Source organism: Lolium rigidum, chromosome 3 (assembly GCF_022539505.1).
Source record: "Lolium rigidum isolate FL_2022 chromosome 3, APGP_CSIRO_Lrig_0.1, whole genome shotgun sequence".
Classification (NCBI taxonomy): Eukaryota; Viridiplantae; Streptophyta; class Magnoliopsida; order Poales; family Poaceae; genus Lolium; species Lolium rigidum.
This window is the reverse complement of record NC_061510.1, coordinates 363,057,178-363,074,957: the sequence shown is the minus strand read 5'-3', so window position 1 is coordinate 363,074,957 and position 17,780 is coordinate 363,057,178. Positions and strand designations below refer to the sequence as shown.

Sequence of the window (17,780 nt, the reverse complement as noted above, 5' to 3'; positions counted from 1 at the left end):
TACTGAGAACTAGCAATTCCCTTATAAAACAACGATTTACTAGATTATTAGGGAAGAATGGTACCGATCTCCAATAAGGGAGGGTCTAGGATGGCGGCATGCAGTAGTGGATCCAAGTGCATCCAAGGGGTTGCATTGAACACGGGGTAAATTTTATTTTCTTTGTAAAATAGTAGAATTTCACCATAAGTGTTACCCCAAAAAATGTTTTTTGGTGGTTGTAGCATCATTGTGATGATCATCACTTCTCTAGCTCCGCTGCTAGCGGCGTGCCTACCACCTCGTTCCAGTGCATGTATTGGTGGACTTTTCGGAAAAACACAAGTTCATATTTAAGCGAGTCTTACTGTACTTTGAAGTTTGAACTCGAGTTCGAGTCCAACCTCGAGCTGGGCTCGTTTCAGTTTCTTAGCCGAGGTCCATAGTTTTCCTGTTTGGCTGACGAGGCCACTACCCCAGTGGCCCACTCCATTCCGAGGCCCACTTTTGGCCCATATACGGCGGCCGCCGTTGCCTCGAGCCCTCACCTCAAGCCGCCGCCACCGTCGTGCCCCCGCACCGCCCCAAAGACACCGTGCCGTCCACACCTGCCGGCTGCCCCCCGTCCGCCCCGCGCCGCGCCGGCGCCCGTCCCCTCTCCGCCAGCACCACCCTCGCGCTCGCCTCGTCCTCGGCGCTTAGGAAGGCACGGCCCGTCCACCGCTAGTGCGCGACGGCCAGGACAGTAGCAAACAGACGGACGGTCACGGTGAATGTCTCAACTTCTCAGTTTACGATTTTTCCCCAAAAGGAGAACATAGGATGATGCTTAGTGTGTTACTTGGTTCATCAGTAGAATTCGTAGAGTTGATCAATTGAAGCAGGAATTTGTTGACTCGTATATCCTTGCTTCCGGAAGTAGAGTAGAGTAAAGATTGTTCTTCAATGTGACTAAATTATGAGATACGATGTCACTACTGTGAACATCTTTTACCGTGAAATTTCATGTATTTTATTATTGTGCTGCATAAAGGAACTCTGAATCCCCGTACCCATTTTGAACAGCAGAGGCAAGACTACTGTTGTTAAGGAGCGGGTGGAAACTTCTGGCTTGATGGAGGCAGAGCCCTGTCCGGAGCGTGCCGAGGGCGATATGAGCAAAGACAATGTGAAGAGAGACAAGAAGAAAAAGAAAGAGGGGAAGAAGAAGAAAGAGGAAGAAGCTGAGACGAAAGGGCAGAAGCAGATATTTGATACCACGGCTGAAAATTTAGTGGCGGAGAGAGGCGAGGTTGAGGGGAAACAATCTAGCAAGTCAAGGAAGAGCAAACGCAGGCGTAGCGATGCTGGCGAGGCTTCTGCTGGTGACCAAGTTGTGACAAGAGAAGATAAGAAGAGAAAGAAGAAGCATACAGTTGTGCTGGAAAAGCGCAGCAAACCCAAAAATACTAGTAAAGGTGAGCATGGAGAGATGAAGGAGAGGGTTAAGGAAAGCAATGAATCCAGTCCAAAATTTAGCGAGAATGCATCTGCTGGGAGAGAGGAAGCTGACGTAGATGGAAAAAATGAGAAAAAGAAAAAGAAGAGCAGGGAGGGGACACAAGAAGGAATGAAGGAGAAAGAAAAGTCAGTTCGGTCAAAGAACAAGGGTAAGCGGGTGAGCTTTGCTGATTCCACAGAGGTGCTTAGAACCAAAGTTGGTGACAACGAGGGGATCAAAGGAGGAATAAAGAAGAGAAAAAAGGCATCTCAGTCAAAGAATAAGGGTAAGCGGGTGAGCTTCGTTGATTCTGCAGAGGTGTTTAGGATCGAAGGTCGTGACAATGAAGAGGGTGGCAGCACTGATGAATCTAAATTTGTGCACGGACAGCGGTTTACCCCAGAGGAAGACACCATTCTCATGGAAGCTATAAGGGATTTCACAGAGGTTCCATCTCTTGCTTTAGATTTTTTGCATTCGTGTGATAATGAAAGCTATGCTCCTGACATGAGGTTTTGAGAATATAGTACTTTAAAATTTAGATGGATGATTTTTTCTTTGACATAAAATGATTGATTGCAATTTGCAAACATATGTTCTTTCAATTTGCTCTAATGTACACATGGAACCATTATCATTTAGAAAAAAACCCACAGCATAGCTATGAGAACAAGAACTTGTTACAGTTACTTATTACTCATGGTTTGCATATGCTATAGTTTTGTACAAGGCACACCAGCTGCACACTTAATATTGATTTTTTTTTATCAAATTGAAGTACTCTTTGCTGAACTGAAGAACACCATATATTGTATTGTAAATGAAGCATTCTTTCCCTTAGCTGGGGAAGTTATCAGGAAGTTCCTTACGTCAGTTACATTTCATGGATAGTCAAATTTGTAGTTATTTTCTGCATTACCACATTTTATCCATCGTCTTTACTTCTAAGTAATCATGTTATTTACCCAGTGTGATTTGGTTGAACTTCATGTTTGCTGCAAAATTGTAGTTTGAGTCTTACAATCAATAAATAAAAAATTAAGTGCATGAATAATAGACCTAAAACTCTACATCAACCTCATCTTGAAGTTAAATTGATTTGAATTTTGCACATATCTTATTACTGTTCTATTTCACTTTATGCCTTCCCTCTATCGATTAATGTTATATTGTTTCCTTGTGCCTATGTTTTGTGTGTCAATTTTACTTTTTTTATTTACAGCTAATAAATTCGCTCATGATTGTAAATGCCATACCCATATTTTTTTTTGAAGTAATGCCCATCATATGTGATAATCTTTCGCGGTGTTTGTTATTTTAGATGAAGCAACTGGGAGAGAAAGGCTTAGAGATGATCCGATCTGCTCGTAAACACAAAGAGCTCAGGCGTTGTTGGGATGTTATAGGTAAGGCACAAATATCTCGAGCTAAGCTCTTCAATGTTTTCTCCTCACATTAGCTTGCCTTTGTGTAATAATGTCAGTTAAGCATGTAAACTGTATTAAAAATTCTTTCTTGAGACCCACCATTTTCACTTTGAAGTTCCAAACAATCCACATTTCATCTCTTCTCCTGACCTGGATAGCAGATAGCTTATCATTGTTAATCATTGATGCACATTATTTGCAGGAAAATCGTTACCCCATAGACCTCACAATGCCATATACAGCCGGGCACGCACGTTACTCACTAGGAGTGATGAACGTAAATGGACACAGGAAGAGAAGGAGTATATTCGGCGGTAACATAAATTCCTTTTCCTGAAATAAAAATTATGTTTATTTTCTTCATGGCCATATTTACTCCATTGTCTTTACTATTAAGAAGCTTGTTATCCAATGTCATTTGAAATAAACTCATGTTTGCTGCCCTATCCTTAAGTTATATCATAACTACTAAGGAAAAGGTATAAACATCAGAAGGAGGTCAATAGACTACCATGACCAATTGGCATCTTTAATGGGAGTATAGATTTGTAGAACACATCATCACCATCAGAATGTACCCCTGTCATCAAGAGCAAGCTTGTGGCCTCATGGGATTGCCACTCCCCACGAATCAAATTGTGCACTAGCCCATATCAGATCATGGTGGATCATGAATAAGATTGTGCGGTGGAGATTTCTGTTTGCCCTGTTGCGAGTTGGATACTTATGATTTAGATTGTGTTGGGACTTGTGAAGTGATTAATATATCTCTGTTACATGTAGCATATTTTCTTGATATTTTTTATTGAGAAAAGTTTCGATGTGCCCAGCTGTTGCTTCACGTAATTAAGATTAGATCACTTCATTACGATGCAGGTTTGTTGGAAAAAATGGCACGGAGTGGAAGACATTGGCACATGAACTTGGGAAGTGTCCTATCCATGTAAAAGATACTTGGAGAAGAATAAAATCTGAGAACTTGAAAAAAGGTGCCTAAATTCTACCATATTTTAGCTAATTTATTGAAACTTCAATATTTCAGTACATGTTTGGCTTTAACATGCAGATGTTTGTTTTCTTGCATAGTCATTTTTTATTCTTTGGGTTTGGGTGTATTGGTTGTATTGAAGTATAATCATGGCAGTAGTTGAGCCCAACTCTGCATACTAGTTAATATTTGGTGCAGGTATGGAATGTGCAACAGCAGCAAACCTCAGATATTTGGTTAATGCTAATATAGAAATTTCTGAAAAATAGTTGAAACAACACCATTTTTAAGTTGGGGCCTAATACAGCTTTACGATCACAAACTGTGTTTCTAGGTGATTATTTTTCCAGTTTTAAGTTGTTCAGTATCACTTAGAGTAGATGGAAAGTTTGTTCACGAGATAAGTACAGAAGGATTGTACTGACCAAAATTGTGTTTAATGGAGCTTTGCTGTGCAAACGATTTGCCCTACCCTGTGAATGCAGGATCGTCATGTGATGTTTTTTTTACATCATACCCAGTATGTTAGTACAATTATGTGATAAAATTAAGACCTTGCTAATTTCTTCTGTGTGCCTTCTTTGCCTGGTAATTCTTCAGGGTCTTGGGCACAGGATGAGTACCAAAAGTTATTTGATTTAGTGAACCTTGACTTACGTATGAAAGCTCATCAGAGCAAAAATCTTGATAATCGGAAGGTTTGTAATTTTACCGCTATTTTGTTGATATTTCGGTCCAGCTTTCATGGTCTGAACTGTGTATTTATACTCCGTTCCAGCTTGCATGGTCGTAGTTGTTCATATTGACATGAATCATGATTGAATCTAATGAAGTTGGTTTACTTATTTTCTGTATCAGCTAAGGGATAACATTTCCTGGGAGGCCATCAGTGATAAATTAACCACCCGTAATCACAAGAATTGCTGCAGGAAATGGTAAGTATTTCTGTTTGCTAGTATGGCTTTATTTTCTCACCCAATATGTACTAAACACTATGTACATTGCAATCTTTAATTTACGTTATTCTTTCCCATGTTGTGCTTCTCTACGTACTTTCTGATGCACTTTCAGGTACGATACATTAGCATCTCCGATGGTTAGGCAAGGAATTTGGGAAGATGTTGATGATTATCTATTGGTGGAAGCGTAAGATTCTAGACCTTATACTGATTTTTTGTCACCATTAAAACAATGCATATTATTTACAACAACAACAACAACATCAAAGCCTTTTTCCCAAGCAAGTTGGGGTAGGCTAGATATGAAACCCATCAACCGAATTAAAAAAAAAACTAGTCGTTGCGAAGAGTAGGGTTTAGCATGCTTAAGCGAGTACCTGTCCATAAACGTATTTCTTCAGTAAGTCCTACCATGAAGGCATGAACTTTAGAAGTAGGAATTTCGGTATAATCATTATGTTGCCTGGTCATGTTTATGTTCTTTTTGTTTGGTCTTGCTGTTTATGTTTCTATTGTTCAGGGTCACAACTCACGACGTAACGAGGAAGAATTTAAAGTGGGAAATTTTCCCCTCTATATTCTCAGTAACTTGCGCCAGGTTTAACTTGCATTGTAGGTTTTGTTTGGTTTTAGACTATCTGACCACTGCCATGGGCACATACTGTATCCATCGTACACACTTTTCAGTATTCACCAAATCTGCACATAGGCTTTGCATCAACACAACAAAACACAAGTCCTCTATTTATCTCTTCAGGGGCGAGGAGAGTTGGTTGCAACATGTATATGAACAAAACATGATTTTGATAAGTGAAGTTGTAGAACCCATCTTACAGTCTTATTGATTGTCGAGTTGGTTCATTGCTATTGATTTGCATTGCAGTCAAAGTTACAGTGCATTAAATGATATGTTTGGTTTTTGGGGCATAGGTTTCTGATATGTGTTTCAATGCCTTGTCGCTATGAAACCATGTGCTAATAATTCTTAACAACAAAACAGGCTTCAGAAGGATGATGCTGTCTGCGTTGAAGATGTTGACTGGGACAGCCTTCTCGATCACAGGTGAGTGCTGACCTCTGATCTGGCTAGCAACCTTCAACTGTGCCATGTTCTTGATCACCTAGTAGTTTGGTTAACTTAACCCATTTTTAATTGTATTGAGTCTCGACCAAGTTCTCGCAGACTTCAACAACACCAAAAGAAATGTTCTAATGCATTGTGATCAAATTAATATGACCTTGTTACTGGAGTACATAATATTTGTTTGCGAGCTTAATGATCCATGACAATTCAAAGAGTAATTCAATAGAAATGTCATCTTTATCTATTTGGATATACCACTAGTTCTGAATTTTGTCTAGATGAACAATAGCTAGTGTAATGAGATCTCCTAGCCAACCCTGACATACACCAGCTACTGGTTATCGCTCTTTGTGTGCTGGATCGATCACTGGTACTTGGTATTCTGAAATTAATGGATTGTGCTGCATCCTTTTTGTTTGGTTATAATAACGGGGTATTGTGTTTCGCTCTACTCAGGTCTGGGGAGGTCTGTCGTCAAAGATGGAACCAGATGGTCCGCGGCCTCGGCGGCCACAGGGAGAAGCCTTTCATCGAGCAGGTCGACGTGCTCTCCAGGCGCTACTGCCCAGAAATGATCGAGTACAGGAAACCGGAGGAGTGATGGTCTGTCGAAACTGTATGTCTTGACACAACACCGAGCGTCACACTAATTCTTGCCGATTTAAGTTATCGCATCTGTTATTAAGGCTCAGTTCTTTTGGCGGCTTCTCCGAGAAGCTGCCCTCCCCCCAGCTTCCTGGAGAAGCCGCACCAAAAATTTAGGGAGGCTTCCGGACTAGTCTAGCCTAGACCATTTCGGAAGCCTTTCAAAATTTTGGGGGCGGCTTCCCCAGGAAGCTGGGGAGAGAGCAGCTTCTCGGAGAAGCCTCCAAAAGAGCTGAGCCTAAGTGCCCTCTGTTATTAAGTTCTCGCCTCTCCCTGTAAAAGCAACTTAAAATTTTGAATATTATGGAATGAAAAAATCAAGTGGAAATTGTACAAAGAAAGATAGATTATTGTGTACTTGACATCAGGTACTTAGCCTCCTGACACCGCCACTGCTTAAGATTAGATAAACTCAAGATCATGGATAAAATATGATAGATCTACAACAGCCTACACGACTCGGTGGTTATGAAGTTACAAAATCTGAGCTGATCTTCTTTACATAATATAGTTTATAAATCAAGCTGGGCCCACTTTCCACATCAACTTATTTTTTTTGACGGAACCTCGTCAAGAAGGCGGAGAGCTTCCGCAATGCATTATAGGAAGAGGGAAAATGGTCCAGTTAATAAGGGAAACCGGACCTGAAAACCATACAACACACGGTTAATTAAGGGAAACCGACGAAAACCACACCCACATCAACTTAACCTAGGTACGTATAAATTTGGGAGTATTGCACCGTTTGCAAGGCTCCCATACCATGAAGCCAACACTTGAGGGTACTTTTCCCTTGACATGCATTCTAAAAGCCTCAACAGCTCTATTAGCTTCGTCGAGAGCTTCTTTGCCCATGATGTGGCATTTGCCAGGTGGCACAAATACGCTGTCAAAACCAAGGGTGGTGTCGAGCACTAAAACTTGCAGTGATGGGGTGTTCTCGAGAACTTGACATATCAGCTCAACCATGCTCTTCGCGGAGCAAAATCCAGTGATGCACAATCTCTTGAGGCTGTCATGGTGGAACCCTGGAACCCGCCGCATTTCTCGGCTAGAGTCTCCAAGAATCGAATCACGCCTTAAATTTCCATGTTCACCTGCCTGCGTAGGATCAACCAACACTGATGTCACTATCCTCTAACAGCTTGATGTATTGAAGACCTCACAACATCATAATAATGTTCAAAAAATATCTTTAGGTAGCGGAGTAAATGAAAATACATCCAGAGACTGAAAACTGGTGGTTTCAACATGTCAGTGGCTTAAATAGGTTAGCATACTTACAAACAAGTTGAAATATTCCAAGGCAGGCGAAGCTTCTAGAAAAGAAACCAGAGAGAAGAAATCATAGCCTCTGAAATTGTCTCTTCCAGTAAGATAAATATCCAAGTTCTTCAGATGGGGGAATTTGTCAGGCACCATTGGTGTACTGAACGCCTGGAGAAAGATATGCCCAATGGCTAATCATATTCCAATGCCTCTCTTCTAGTTTTAAGTTCCAAAGAAATTGACTACTATAGATGATTCAGTACAAACCTCTCTATATGTTGATAGGGTAAGAGTTTGGAGATTCGAAGCAATCGAGGGAAGCCTGGTCCGAGCGAATTGGACAATACCAGAGTCTGATGAACTACTCACATACATGTTCTTCACCACAGACGAGTCCCCGAATGAAATTTTTATGGGGGGGCCTACATAGCTAAAAGTGGAGAGCTTTGGAGCATCACTCTCTATTATCTGTACCATTCTGCAATATGACACCTTAAGGACACTCAGATGTTGCAGAAGAGAAGGTATCTTCAAAATAACCATCTCATTGCAACCCGATAGAGACAACTTCTCCAAGGCAAAAGTACTGGCAAGAAAGCACCCAAGTTCCTCCTCAGTGATTCGGACAGAGGACAGGCACACACTCGTCAAGCTTCTCCAGCAACCAGTTCCTGATGTCGGATGAAAATCACAACATAAGAGGAAAAGAGACTCAAGCGAGCTTGTAGCCTCGTCGGAGAAAAGCGAGCATGAAAAGTTGTATGCCAGGTCTGAAGGCAGATAAACACCAAGTTCCATGATTCCAGGCTTAACAGCAAATTTAAGCCAGCTTTCCACATAATCAGCTGTTATGACATCACGACAAGCGCGAAGATTAAGCTCAAGAGTCCTCACACCAACACCAGAGTGGTTCTGAAGAATGTGGTTGACTCTGTCAACAACATTCTTTGCTCTTATTTCGTCTTCTCTGTGCTGATGCTTATTCAAACCCAATGCTGACTCCACCACATTCTTTGCTCTTCCTTCGTCTTCTCTGTGCTGATGCTTATTCAAGCCCAATGTTTCCAGATTGAATGTGAGGTTAGGAAAGCATCTCCAGGAACTTCGAAACCGATGAGATACACATGCAGCACGAGCAGCATCCCGTAGTGGCACAAGAGAATGTATATAGCTCAAGATATCCTGCAAAAACATTCTTCAAAAGTTCACCATTGCAATTCCGATAGCAGTGCAAGCTTCAGTCATATTTTTATACATGCTTGTCGGTGCATTATAATTGTGCACTACGAAGAATAAGCACGTAGACTTTGGTATGTTCATTACAGTGTGCATGCCCTTCTCTCTGCTTTGGCAGTTTGTAATTAATTTACACAAATGACCAGATGTCTGAGGTGGTGTCAAATGCACGTCCGCCCAACAAACATCAATTTCCCAACTAAAACATCCTTTGGAAGAGCAAAGTTATAGTGTCCAGTGTAGTCTCCTCTAACTGACATCCATGGTTTTTACACTAATTTACCCATATCAGTTTCAGATGTCCAGTGTAATTATAAATTACAATATTGAATTACAGATCACCAAATTTTAAAAGTTTAATTGCATCAATTCCAAAAAGTGCATTATTCATGACACTTGCTACCAGCAGTGCCTCGTCTGCCAACAGAGATAATGTGCAGAGATAGTTAGTTCAATGCAGGAGTATTAAAACTGCGTTAAGCACATTAGGTCTTTTTGCAATAACAATGGTAACAAGTTAGAGGAGAGAACTCCTAACATACTAGTCAATCGTGTCATGATTTCTTGGGAGGATATGACATATGAGTTCATTTGCAGATTCTAACAACTACCATCCAGATGAACAGAGTATATAGCAATGCTAATCTTCTAGATGAGATTATATTATATTTCTTGGGAATCAGCACACTGTTGTATACCTCTGGAAGTTTATCAAGACTTGTTTTTTCAGAACCTTCAAAAATGTCCGGAGGGCCATGTACTGTAACTGAAGAATCTCTGGATCCATGGTTATCTGCAACATAGAGATGTCATAACAGAGAACAGCACTCAAGAGGCCAAGACTAGCGACTACACTTGGTAAAATAGCCCAGTTTTGTCCAAATAGACTAATCATCAAGAACAGAAATTGTAAGTTATCCATCATCAGAAGAATTCTCTCTTTTCTGGGCGGGTCCACATGCAGCATAGGAAATACAATTTACACATACTGCAGTACACATGAACTATCATCTGTTGTTTCAGAAAGCATAAGAGAGAACGAGCTGAAATTAAGGGGAACGATATCACGCAGATCTACCATCCTCCCTCCAGAGCCTGTCTTGCTGGCGAGGAGAGGCGGTGCTGAGCCAGTGAGGCGCCTGTGGTTGGCGGGCTTGCTCTCTATTAAATTGATGCACTAGCTAAGTTTTCTAGAAGTTTGAATTGTTGAAAAGGAATAATTATTTTTAATACTTCCTCCTATTCATATTAATTGATTCAACTTTATCAAGATATGGATGTATCTAGTTTTAACAAATGCACCTAGATACATTCATATCTAGACAAAGTTGAATCAATTATGAATTGGAGGGAGTATTAAAATTGTGATAGGTGGGTAGAAAGGGATAGCTATTTTTATATCAAAATTGCGGTTGGTGGGGTTTGAGCTTGAGAACTCCTGCTTTGATATCATATTGAATTGATGTACTAGCCAAATTTTTCAGAAGTCTAAACTGATGGAAAGGACTAGACTATATTTTAACATGCTCAATCTGGACCTAGTCAAGATCTAGGCCGCGTGGGCATGATCTGGTCGGCGGAGCCGTGCACGTGGTCTGGTGTACTCCTGTGTTCTCATCGCGGATGGCGACTTGGTGTAGTCTTGCAACAGAAGATGTGCGTCCGTTGGGAGCAGGCTCTCCTCGCGGCAGTGGCGACCGTGTGGATGGCATGACCATCGCTGCGGAGCTTGGCTAGTTGGTGGTGGTTGGAGGGAGAACAAAGGCAGGCCGCCCCGGGTTGCATCCTCCTGAGACGAATGGCGCCGATGCGGGTGTTGCATCATCCGGAGACAGAATGGCGCCGTTGCGGATGTTGCATCCTCCCATACAGTGCATGAAGAGGAAGGAAGGCTGCCAGCGCGTCGGGCTTGCCTGGGAGGTGCGATCAGCCATCGAGCCAGGGGCAGCGGGAGAGCAGCGGTGGCTGACTGGTTCGTGGTTCAGGGCTTGTGCAGGTGAGAGGTGAGACTGCCGGTGAAAGACGTACTCCGGTTGTGGCTGGAGTCGTTGGCGGTGGCACCTATGTGCGTTGTTTTCTTGTTGGAGGCAGCGACGTAGCAACTCCCATCTATCTTTTCCTAACCTCCTCCACGGGAAACCCTAGATCGGATCTTCAAGATCGGAAGATAGCAACGGCGTCGAGTTCCCTCTTAGGAGCATCACCTTGGAGGTGCCTCCAATCAGAGAGACTCGTGGCTCGCGAGGGCGTGCGGCAGTTGCAACCGGAACAGTCTCATATGGTTTTCGTACAATCGAGATAACAGAGAAGATGAAAAACTGGGATGCAGAAGCACAAACTTGTTTGGAGTAGCCGCAACATCATCCTCCTACACATGGAGTTCCCGGTCCCCTTTGATCTTGGTTTCCGGCTTGAGAGAGGTGGGCGATGCAAAGGCTGTCGTGTAAACAAACCGGGAGGAAAACGGCCACGAAGAGGCCGAGCTGGCGGCGGTGGCACCATTGGGTGTGCTGTGAGGCGCGCGAGAGCAGGCTCGAGCCTTCGCTAGGTTAAGTGGCCAAGAACTCGGCAAGGTTGCTTTTTGAGAGTAGGCGACCCTTTTCTTAAATCTGAAATTAACCCGTTCAAGTACGGCCGTACCTCTTCGTCGCTAACCGGGTTTCGTAATGAGGTTTTTTAGCGATCTGTTCAGCTGAGATATCTCTTACACAAAATCATAGATAAAATTCATTGCTAGCACGCCATGCATGCATATCGTCTCAATTTCTTCTTCAAGCTCACTGTCAGCTGAGGCACGCAGGTTTCTAGCTGAAGTCTCGTCCTATACGGGCATCGGTACCGCCGTACGCGCCGTCGGCGTTAAGCGGCCGCGACGGCGCCAGCCCTGCTCCTCCCCATCGACATGCCGATGGATCCGACCGCGCAGCTCCTGCTCCTGCGGCACAGCGCCTGCTCCATGGCGCCGCCGCCGGTCCCGAACTCGCACGGCTGGTCCTCGTCGATCCTTCCGATGTCCATGCTCTGGCTCCGTGCCACCACGGCGCTGGAACACCTCGCGCGCGAGGCGGCACGGACCAGCTCCCGCACGTCGGCGCCGGCGTCGCCCGCGGAGCGGTAGAAGGCGTGGCTCCGGCTCCGCGGCACGGACACCATCCCCACAGGCCGGCGGGCCCCCGCGCAGGTCGTCATCTGCCTCACGTAGAGGTCGCGCGCGCGGAGCAGCACGCGGAGCGGCGCCCGCACGCACCGCCCCAGGACGGCCAGCGCGCGCACACCCCTGCTCGCCGCCGCCGCCGACATGCCGCTCCGATCCCACGATCTGATCAAAGACGACCCGTGCCACGGAACTATATATATATGGATGTGCATGGGAACGAATGAACTATGGTGACTCGTTCTAACTTAATGTGATGCTCGTTCGTGGGTTCGTTCGTAGGTGGAGAGCTGTCGAGACGGAGCACGGAAGGTCTGACTCGTTTGGTCGTACGTGTCGGTTCTTTTTGGCCGGTTCAAATCGGACGGGCTCTGCGTGTCAGCCGTACATGAGTAGTCGCGTTGATGAGTCCAGCCACAGGGAGTCAAGATGAATGCGATGATGTGTCAAATCCAGATAGTTACTATTCGTAAGAATGATACTCCTATATATACTCAGTAGTTGTGTTTGATTTGCACAATATTTTTACGCCGCGGTACATTATTAATAAATCTTAATTAGCCATATTACAAGTAAAAGGTATAGTTAAAATTGCGCATAAGAGGCTATGAAAAGTCAACACAATTTATACATGGGGAGGGAAAGAGTATTTAGCTTGAACAGGCAAAGTAATGGCAGTCGATTATTATCAAACTAAGTGCAATCTTTTCCTGTGGTGTGGTTGGTAATTGTAGAAGCCTTTACTCGATATTTTTTGCATGGCAATTTTTGGATGTAGTAGCAGTCTGTCCGAGAAAATGACGGGTATGATAGAGCCTAAGACTAGATCACAGGGCAAAAAAAAAAAAGAATTTCAGACTTATGAATCAAGCAATGTACATAGAAAAAAATTCTGAATATCAAAATCCCCAAATTCGTTGAATTCAGAAATGTTTTAAAATTTCTGGCACGCTAGACATGCCATTCTAATAGTGGGTCATCTTGGCAAGAGTAATGTTTTTAAAACGCACGCTAGATATCGTGCATACTCCACACACTTTCTCCTCCATTCTCTTAAAATGTTTGTGTTAGACTACTCTATCTCTCCTTTCGCACTATGTGTCGTTAAATTTCTAACATGCGCTTTGTAAAGTTTAAAACTTACGCATAGTTTAAAGTTTAAACCAGAAGTTCGATTTGAGGACCATTTGAATATCTGGGTTTCCAGTGAAGAGAGCTTCAAAATAAGGCCAACATTGAATGCGTTTTGACAATTTTAGAAAATCAACTTCTGAAACTTCTAAAAACTGTATGAAACTTACTGATTTATTTTCTAAAACAAATTGCTGTGTTTCAAACTTCGTTCATCATAGTTATAAAATAATTGAGAATATGTTTAGAATTCAAACAATAAAATATATTAATGAAAAAATAAAAACTACACCGAATTTTGAGTTCAAAACCTAAAGGAAACACATAATGGTTGCACTAAAACAATAGTAAATACAACTCGAAGACACAATATTTTAATGTTGTTTCATTGGGTTTCATTGAGTTTCAAAATCCATCGATACGTTTCATTGTATTTTGAAAATCGGGTTTTAAATTTTGTCGAAACAATATCTATTTGGAACTTGTTTAAAAATATTTTCAAAATAAATGCCCATGTTGAAACGCATTGTTAATCTAATATTTATTTTTTAAATATTTTCTTTTAAATGACGATGGGAATAAAAAAAAGAATGAATGATTAGCACATACCAGGAGAGAGAGGGAGAGTATATGTAACATCCCAAAAATTCAAAACAAAACAAATGAATTTTTCCTAGTTCCAAATTTTGGAACCAACAAAAACTTTTATTAAATTAAGTAGGATACATAGTGATCTTGCTTAATTCTTGTGCTATTGCCATGTTTGCTTGTAATAGTAGTTTTGAAATAATCTTAAACCCTAAACCTCACCCCTCTTTTCACCATCCTAGCTAAAATAAAATAAAAGGAAATTAAATAAGAAAAAGGTATATGTGCCTATGACTATTTTTACAAATCTTTACCCTAGACCTCTCTACTTTGCTTAGAGGTTTGGAAAACCTTCACACACCTTACCTAGTACTTGTCAAACCAAATCCAAGTTGTTTCCAAAGGAAATAACAAGAAACTAAAAATGCCATAGAGGCATATGTGAGTAAAATAGCAAATTTGTGAATTTGAGAAGATTGACCCTAGGACTTGTTGTGAATGGTTGGATCACTTCCATATACCATTTCAACACTCAACAACACCATTTGGGTCAAGCAAAGTCAAATTAAAAATCAAATGCAACATATGAATAGAGGCATATATGACACATAGCCATTCCACCAAATTTTGCCCCATGACTTCAAACCTTGACCAAATGATGGGAAACCATCTCTCAACCTAATATAACCCTAAATTTACCCTAACCAATGTCCAAGTAAAGCAAGGTCAACAATTTACAAGTTTAATGAAATTTGACACATCACCTCTTATGTGTTATGGCCACTTTTGCAAATCTTTGAACAAGACCATTTGAAATGGCTTCCATGGTTTGAAAATGTTTCTAAACAAATAATAATCACATTAGAGTCAACAAAAGTCAAATCAAATGGAGAGAAATCAAATAGGGAGAAAATCCCCATTTCTCTCACATACACTAAGGGCAATTTTACAAATCTTCATATGAGGCCACCATTGCTTGCCCTATGGATTCTAAAACTCATATATAACAAAAACAAACACAAATGCATAAAAGAAACCAGATTCAAATCAAAGGAAAATTCAAAATTCACACACATATGATAATGGTCATATGTCACCAAAATATTTTCTTCACTACTTTACCCCTCTGGTTTTATCTATTCTTAAACTAAACTTGGTCAACCAAAGCCATGTCATCCAAGACCATGTCAAGGTGAACAACTTTCATGTTGACCACACATGCTAATGTTGACTAGGTGGACCAGAATAGTTTTGACAAGTGGAGACTTTGAAACTATGTGAAGATGACCCACTTTTTTGAATTGTTGCAAAACCTCACCAAAATGAACACCACCACCACCTTTCCATCACATAAATTATATAAGTAAGCTCCAACAAAAAGAATTGCAAAATTCCACAAAAAGTTTCATGCGGCCATTTTCACAAACACATGGCAGGCATTGTTCCAGAATTCCAATACATGCTATTATCCTCTGGTTCTTAGCCTAAACCACTTTGATCCTTGATCATTGCTGCTCCTGTACCTCCCCTGCATCAAGCCATGTACTGGTTTGGTCGACTAAAGCAATGGCATGATCACAAAAACCCCATGCCGGCCATGAAGGACACACACATGCACTCAATCTCTCCACCCCTCTCTGGCCAGCCTCACCTTGTCAGCAAGCATCCCCACACCCTATCACACACGCCAGTACCAGCCCTGAGCAAAGGAGAGCACCACACTGACCAGAACGCGCACGCCCCGAACGCGCCAGAAACGTGCCAGGCACGCGGTGAGCGTGCACCAGCACCACCCTGGACGCGCCAGGACACACCGTCGCACGGTCGCCTCAGCCCTCCTCTCCATCTCTCACTTTGCACGCGTGATCACCGCACCACCAGCTACACCCTAGACATGCTCGAATGCCCACGCGTGCACCCTAGCCGTCGCCATGATCAAAGTTCTGCCGCGCCCGTACTGTGAGCACTCGAGCGACGCCAGCACGCCCCCGTCCTTCCTCTGCCGTCCCTTCACGCGCGCTAGCTCCGCCTAGCCGTCGCCTACACAACGCGCCCCCTAGATTGCCCCTTCGCCGCTCCAGACGCCGGCGCCATGGACGACCTCCCACGGGCACCCGCAGCACCTCGACCCCCTATAAAAGCAAGCACTCCCTGGACGAATTCTTCACACCATTCGCTTCACCTCTTCCTTCTGATCATCCTCGACCACCTCCCATCCTCAATTAGACACTAGCTCGTCGGAATTTGGCCGAAGTCCGCCGCCACAGTAGCTCCTCACCGCCGTCGATTCCGTCTACCTCAAGCCCTCCCCCAACTACTGCTGACCTCGCCGTCGACTCCTCGTTCACCTGCGACCCTCGCCGCCCCTCGCCGGAGCTCCGTCACGCCGCCGACCCCCTACCTCGCCGTCTCAGCAAACCCTCCTCCCCCGTCGACGATGACGACGGTCGACCGTCGGATCCACTTCTAATCGCGCGGTCCAGGTTAGAGCATACCGATTCGGCTGTAATGTATCGCTGACGTGTAGACCCCACCATGTCAGCTGGCCCGCGGCTGTGAAACGTTACTGGGCTGGGCCAGTTTTGCAGTTTAAACCATTCTGGCCCATTTCCTTTCCCGCCTAAGCCTGTTAATTCAATTTAGAATTAATTCGTTTCAGCAAATTTCAATACTGATGCAGTGCTATAAATTGAATAGTTTTAAATCTACAAATCCAAAATCTGGTAATTCAAAATGCTATAGAAAGCTTATGAAATTTTCTAACTAACCTCACTGGTCTCAACCCCATACCTTGTGTAGTTTTTGAATAGCAAAAATAACAAAACAGATACTTTTCAGTATTCAAATAAATCTTAAAAATCAACCATTTTGAATTTCGAAGTGAATCCAATTTCAATAATTCACATTTAACAAACCCTAATTTACTATGTAAAAATATGATATAGTTTCTGTACATGATCATGGGCTAGAATCAAAATATTGGCTATGTAGCCAATACTAGACCATCTTAACTATATCCAAATTTTAGGAATTTAAATCTATGAGGTATAGCACCTCATTTAAAATCCTTTCTCAAGTGATATGAAGTAATATGATGACCTGTACTGCATAGGTTCATACTTGCTCACTTGTAGAATTTAAATCAAATTAGTATTTAATATTGCCATGGTTATTTAAATCACATGAGATGATGAATCTCATTTAAATATTTTCTCTCAAATAATAAGTGTGAAGTGTTGACCTTGGTCAACATGGGATCATCCCTGGTTATTTGAGAAGATTAAATCTTAAGAAGAATTCAATGAGAGGAAATTATTTCTCCCAAACCAAAGAGAAACCCTAATTCCAATTTTTAATGAGAGGAAATTATTTTCCTAATATTAAATAAGGAAACCCTAGAATAATTTTTGGATAAATGTTAAATAGTGATGCTAGATCATTTGGGTGAGCCATTAAGGCTAACTAAGATTACTTAAGTGTTGTTTGGTGATTGTATCCTCGTATTCGTTTATAGACGCTAGTACAGGAGACTATCAGGAGGAGGAGGTATTCTACCAAGAGGAAGAGCAAGAGAACTTTGATCACATCCCCAATCAAGGCAAGCTAGACTAATGCAAGCTATTACCAATGCCACTAGAATAATGCAAAGCTCTACAAGAGCAAGGCACCATTACTTTTACTTTATGCTTAATGCTCCTATCCCAAGTTTTACTCTACAAGCTTTACTAAATTTTGTTTATCAAAGTTTACTTTTTGATTCATGATTCACTTGGTTTAGATATAGAGTAGAACAAGAGCATCAAAGTTAGCCTAAGAGCAAGACAAGCTAGTTAGCACCCC

At 42.3% G+C, this 17,780-nt stretch overlaps 1 protein-coding gene across 5 annotated transcripts; it reads left to right on the top strand.

Annotated features, from left to right (window-relative positions):
* Positions 1-644: 644 nt before the first annotated feature.
* On the top strand, positions 645-10,502 carry LOC124704179 (cylicin-2-like). 5 transcript variants are annotated; one of them, XR_007003491.1, is made up of 12 exons: positions 645-748; positions 1,048-1,906; positions 2,781-2,865; positions 3,089-3,200; positions 3,763-3,875; positions 4,475-4,572; positions 4,733-4,809; positions 4,946-5,020; positions 5,834-5,896; positions 6,374-6,533; positions 9,798-9,976; positions 10,091-10,501. XR_007003491.1 is itself a non-coding variant. In XM_047236415.1 (11 exons), exons 2-10 carry the CDS (start codon positions 1,094-1,096, stop codon positions 6,516-6,518), a joined length of 1,581 nt encoding a protein of 526 aa, XP_047092371.1. In that variant the 5' UTR covers positions 666-748; positions 1,045-1,093; the 3' UTR covers positions 6,519-6,533; positions 9,798-10,502. The 5 variants fall into 5 exon arrangements, 3 of the variants coding, with proteins under 3 accessions (XP_047092371.1, XP_047092372.1, XP_047092373.1); XR_007003490.1 differs by having other exon boundaries at positions 666-748; positions 1,045-1,906; XM_047236415.1 differs by having other exon boundaries at positions 666-748; positions 1,045-1,906; positions 9,798-10,502.
* The last annotated feature ends 7,278 nt before the right edge of the window (positions 10,503-17,780 follow it).

Excerpts from the sequence above, each read along its gene's own strand:
- LOC124704179 (XM_047236415.1), top strand. The coding sequence starts at position 1,094 with ATGGAGGCAGAGCCCTGTCCGGAGCGTGCCGAGGGCGATATGAGCAAA. Across the intron at positions 4,573-4,732 it reads AAAATCTTGATAATCGGAAG|CTAAGGGATAACATTTCCTG; the intron begins GTTTGTAATTTT and ends TTTCTGTATCAG. Across the intron at positions 5,897-6,373 it reads GACAGCCTTCTCGATCACAG|GTCTGGGGAGGTCTGTCGTC; the intron begins GTGAGTGCTGAC and ends CGCTCTACTCAG.